At 37.1% G+C, this 5,462-nt stretch overlaps 1 protein-coding gene across 1 annotated transcript; it reads right to left on the bottom strand.

Annotated features, from left to right (window-relative positions):
* Nucleotides 1-627: 627 nt before the first annotated feature.
* Nucleotides 628-4,078, bottom strand: ssr4 (signal sequence receptor, delta). Its single transcript, XM_038283159.1, has 6 exons — nt 3,910-4,078; nt 3,604-3,722; nt 3,424-3,498; nt 2,468-2,557; nt 2,305-2,370; nt 628-1,240 (listed from the first exon to the last, which is right to left on the bottom strand). The coding sequence occupies exons 1-6, from the start codon at nt 3,956-3,958 to the stop codon at nt 1,136-1,138; spliced, it is 504 nt and encodes a 167-aa protein (XP_038139087.1). The 5' UTR covers nt 3,959-4,078; the 3' UTR covers nt 628-1,135.
* Between the last annotated feature and the right edge of the window lie 1,384 nt (nt 4,079-5,462).

Here is a 5,462-nt window from a genome sequence, read left to right as displayed (position 1 = left end):
CTTAAATCATTCAGCTATAAATTGACCAAAGATTCAAACCGCTTCCTAGACATATGACAGAAACCACCCAGCAATCTTTACATCTTCTAGTAATTTGGTAAAAACACACATTAAATTGCAATATTTTAAACCAACTGATTATAAAATATCTATAGGCTGAAACCAATTAAGGCCTCTTAGGTTCTATGGTTTGATAAGCATTAGACTATTTATCCTGCTCTGGGTCCTGTTGCTCACACCTCATTGTTTTGGACACAGACAATTGTATCATTAAGATGGAAAATTACAGGAAACCAAAGATCTTCATAGATTCTCTGACTCGATATCGTACAATAAATTGTGCAATTTACACCTCATTAAAGGCCTGGTACTTGGAATTAACCATTGTAGTTCTAAATTAAGCCGTTCAAAACGTTAGCAGGTAAACATTTACAACAGGAATCATAAAACAGAGTCAATAAGAATTTTTGCAAATACCCAAAGGTTAAATTATAACCATTGGAAAATTGTTATTGCCCAAACTAGATCCAAAGCTTCCCATCATAGCTGATGTGTTGTGGAATAGGATTATCCCAGGTCAGTGAAGGAAAAAGGAAAAAATGGTGAAAAGAAAAGCAACACCCCATATAGGGAAATTTTTTTTAATTCATATTCCAGGAAACGATGCGTCTACAAAGGCCTGTTCAGGCCAGTCAGCGCCTCAGTTCTTTGACATTTCCCCTTCATCAAAGGCCCAACTCAAAACGTCTGTTCAAACCATCTGACTGACCAGTTTACCCACTCATAAGACCATCCTGTTGCTGATGAATCAATGGGATTTAGACTGGTCTGAATACAGATTGCATTTAATGTTTGTTTGGTTTAATCCTATTCAGAATTTTAAAAAAGGAAAAGAAAAAAAAAGACCATCCAGACTGACAGGATAACATGTGAAAAACACTATTCTGAAAACACTCAAAGTCTGAATAAAAGAAAAACAAAGACCACAAGCTCTGATTCTTTCCCTAAAGAGGACAAAACAGCGAGAACCTGTGGACCCAGCTGCAATGCTGGTTGTTGGATTACTTAATCCAGTTTTAGCAAAATTCAGTCTTTTCAAAAATCCAGTGGTCACATCCAGTGACTGTGGATGCTGTTATGCTTGGATGGTGCTTTTGGCACTGAAGGCCATGTAATAGACCAGAATGCCAATTAGGCCAGCCACCACCTCGGTCGACACCCAAGGGCCGCTCCACGCACCCTAAAGGAGAGAAGAGAAACAAATGAGCAACGAAAATTATGCATTCAGAGGATTGCAGCTTTGAAATAGGTGGTTCTATTATGAATCCTGAGCAATCACATTAAAAAAGGAATTGTATCACAGCTGAATAAACTGTTCTATTCAGGTTAGGAACAATAAGATTTGCTTTTCTTTTTTTGCAAACTACGGTACTAGGTTTTTTTATTGTTTGTTTTTTTTACACAAAAAAAGGAAATTGTTCATAGGCTGGGTTTCCCTCTTCATTAGCGACAAGTAAATAATTATAATAAAAGAAATCTCTAAATAACGTGGATAAAAACAAAAGTTTTTTAAGCTTACCTTTCCTAAATAAAACAGTGCTATATGTGTCCTTGTTGATTTTATTCATTATTTTTACTGCATCATGTCATTTCTGCACCCTTTATTACTCTCAGCAAAGCCCCAGTGTGCGTAAAAGATGTCTTAGCTACCTGTAAAGTAAGCTAAAATATTAACATCTCTTTTAAGCTGCCCCAAAGTTGTAAAGATAACAGCTCCCTCTCTTCTACAAGAAGCAGCCATAACTCATCATTTTACTAACTGTAAATTGATGCTAAGTCTATATCAGTGATGTTGATTAAACCCATCAATGTTTATATCACTTAAAAAATATATATATATTAAACCTTTTTTAAGAGTTGGTCTTTGCTGGGTATTTTTTTTTTAATTATACTTAGCATATACATTTATAGAGGTGAATTTGTATTTTCTGAAATTACTTAAGGAAGTAAAACTTGTCTACGGTTTATAGTAGATTTAAGTGACTGATCACTGGTTGTACTCAAATATAAAAATTCCAGTTTTTTCCCCTTTATGGTTAATCTGCACATTTTAAGCTTTTTAGAGCCTAAAATATTGCTTTATTAAAAAATTAAAATAAATGAATGTGTACAACCTTGCAGCAACAGTGCTGCAGTTTCATTAGTTTTCATAGGCTTCTTTTCCTTAGAGAAACCGTCCAGCAATCTTAAGTCAAAATTAAGTTGTTCCCTGATTAGCTTAGCGCTCATCCTCTGCTCACTCACCCTGTGGTCAATGTCGACGGTGAAGAGAGGCTGAATTGCATTTACATCCTCATTGTTTCTTTGAGCCTGAAACAGATAAGATGTGCTTTTTTTAAAAACATTTTACTAATAAAAGCAATTATCCAAAAGCTTTGAGCCAAACCACTGCTTTATTTAAACGGACCTTTCGGAGGGCGCTGTAGGACTCCTCGTCAAAGAATTTAACCTGATACGTTCCAGAGCTGGCCTGTTTGTGGGGAAGACTCCAGGACACCTGCAGGAGAGCATGGAAATACTGATTCACACCCATTGAGCGATTTTTGTTTAATAAAAGATTTTTACTTTTATGCTATGTAGTCTTTTGTGATCAAATAGAAAAAAAGTGTCCTGATATGTAGACTATGTTGTACATAAATCAAGCTCAATAGCTGCTTAAAAATGTAGGGGGATCAGCATTATATGAAGTAAAAACCAGTCTAATCCCTGTTTTGTAAAAAAAAAAAAAAGAAAAGTCAATCTAAATTTGAACAATTTTGATAAATATTTTGGCAAGTGATAAATATTATATTACAAGAGCAATGCATGCAACTTCTTCAAGGGTCAGGATATCAGGTGAAGAAAAAAATAGTTCAAAAAGTGTTGGTTTATCCCAATTTTAATATTAAGCCACTGAATTGTAATTTAAGGATTTCCTACTCTCTTGCAACTCTGTTACACAGCTTCATTAAACAGATATTTTCATGTCTAAGTTGTGAGTGGACTATCCTAACACATAATTATGCTTTTGAAGAGGCCATCCCACATCATTATATTGCCACCACCATGCTTCACCATTAGGACAGGGTGCTCAGGAATCATGACGGGATTTTGTTTTCAGCAAAATGTAAGTTTTGGCTTTTTCCTCTTTCCTTCCCAGTTGTGCACTAGATGTTGTGGTGAGACAAACACAATCACAATCTAAAATACATTAGAAGTTGTGGCTGTAGCATGCCAACATGTGACAAGCTGTTCAAAAGACTGGATAGTTTTACAGCATAGTGTGTTCCTAAGAAATTGTGCGAACAGTCTTCAACAAAACAAGAGGCTAAAAAAAGACATTGATCACAAACATCCCCCTTTCTTTATTTATATTGAGGATACCTGGTATTTTCCAACATCCTGGCCTCTAGTCACAGGGAACTGCCTTCCATTGACATCAGCATAGAGAGTGACGCTCTGCAAAGGAAAGCAGTGATCATGACACCTCAGTCAGGCATTAATTGAAGCAGCTCGTTTGTCAAATGTACCGATATATATTAAACATATGGATCTCACAGTTACCTGGGCTCCATTAGCACAGGTCAGGCTGAGCTCCACGATGAAGACAGACTCTGAAGAGATGACGGCGTCAGAGGTAGTGTAGGCCGAAGGGGTGATCACTGGGTCCTTACAGCTCTCCCCTGCCGCCCCAGAAAATTAATTAGCTAGCTATCAGAGAAAGTAACACCCAAATTCTAGACAGTTAATATCATTAGCGGTGTCTAATAAATAGCTTAAAGCTATATCGAGGTGGTTGTATGGGCTTTTTATTAGCATTACAGGCTAAATAAAGCCAACAAACCTCTTTAAATGGTTCTGTATACTCACCCGAGCAAGCAACCACCAGCAGAGTAAAGACTGCAGCTATTCGGATCATTCTGAGGTCCGATAAGGCGTTTTTTTTTTTTGCTTTCAAGTAAAGGTTACAGGAGAGCTATACGACTACTCTGTGTGAAAGAAGTCCACATCAGCCTATCGCTACCGCGCATGCGCAGTACGTAGCGCCGCAAAGCACCCTGGGAAGTAACACCGAAGACACGTCATCAGTGAGAATCTTCTTCTTCTTCTTATGGGATTTTATGGCGGTTGGCAGACTTGTGAATTGTGCATTACCGCCACCAACTGATATGGAGTAAAGCAAGATAACAGGAAACGATTCACCCCCCCCCCAAAAAAAAAAAAAAAAAAAAAAAAAAAAAAAAAAAACCTGTGTAACTTAAACCAACATAATACTAAATCACATTTGCCCATATAATTTTAATTTACTCTAGGTCATCTTAACTCTGCCAGTTTCTGATGGTCCCATCGGTCCTCCCATCATACTTCCAACCATCTCCCAGTTCAAATCTTTAATGTCCAGATATTTTTCTGCAGCCTTCACTATTATTTTGATTTTTTCCGTTTTTTTTGTTGTCTGTGCAGTACAATTAATTACTTCTACCATGAAAAGAACAAAATTTGTCTTTTTAACAATAAGTGAGTCTTCATTAATTTTTGGAGATTTCTCTAGAGGTTTGGAATTTGCTGTGTGTTGAACTGTAGGTTTGGGTTTTTCTGACTGAGATGGGATCCTTTTTGCAGCTTCAGCGTAGGTTATTCCGAGCTCAAATTTCATTTTTTTAATTTCCTCAGACCTTTTGCTTGCTTCACAGCCGCGATAGGCAGCAGTATGTTCTCCACCACAATTACAGCATTTTATTTTAGCTTCTTTTCCACATTTTCCGTACTCATGTTCTCCTGCACACCTTCCACACCTCTGTTTCCCTTTACAAACTGCTGCAACGTGACCGAATTTTTGGCATTTGAAACATCTCAATGGTGGAGGATTGTAGATTTTGACATTATAGCTTATGTAACCGATGAATACTTTGCTTGGTAATTGCTCTTCTTCGAATTTAATTAGCACAGATAAACTGTCAGATCTTTCTCCGTTTCTTGTTGTTTTTAACCGTTTTACTTCTTTTACTTTTGCACCGCTTATGTTTTCCAGAATCTCTTTTTCAGAAATTTTTAGAGGAACTCCTCCAATGACTCCCCTGCTGATCTTTTTGTTCTCCATTAGGCTGCACTGAACTCTTATCCCGTCAATTTTGTTGATACGTATTGCTTTGCCTTGCTGGGCGCTGTCTCTGCAGTTAATTAGCAGGTCTCCACTGTACAGAATTCTGGCACCTTTGACTTCTCCGACAAGTTTATTGATGGTTTTTGTTAAGTGAACCGGATTCCAATTTGTAAAAGAGTCTGCCTGATTAACGACTTTGAATATGACTTTGAATTCATTTTGTTGTGCTGTGGAATGTATGGAATGATCATCACTGGATTGTTCTGAACTAGATTCCCCTTGAACTGATCTCTGTTTTTTCCGCTTTTTCTCATTTTTT

The sequence above is a fragment of the Cyprinodon tularosa genome, unplaced genomic scaffold (genome assembly GCF_016077235.1).
Source record: "Cyprinodon tularosa strain WSP-4 unplaced genomic scaffold, ASM1607723v1 ctg19, whole genome shotgun sequence".
Classification (NCBI taxonomy): domain Eukaryota; kingdom Metazoa; phylum Chordata; class Actinopteri; order Cyprinodontiformes; family Cyprinodontidae; genus Cyprinodon; species Cyprinodon tularosa.
This window is presented reverse-complemented; position numbering and strand designations above follow the sequence as displayed.

Excerpts from the sequence above, each read along its gene's own strand:
- ssr4 (XM_038283159.1), bottom strand. The coding sequence starts at position 3,958 with ATGATCCGAATAGCTGCAGTCTTTACTCTGCTGGTGGTTGCTTGCTCG. Across the intron at positions 3,499-3,603 it reads CCTGTGCTAATGGAGCCCAG|AGCGTCACTCTCTATGCTGA; the intron begins GTAACTGTGAGA and ends TTTCCTTTGCAG. Across the intron at positions 1,241-2,304 it reads CCGTCGACATTGACCACAGG|GGTGCGTGGAGCGGCCCTTG; the intron begins GTGAGTGAGCAG and ends TCTCTCCTTTAG.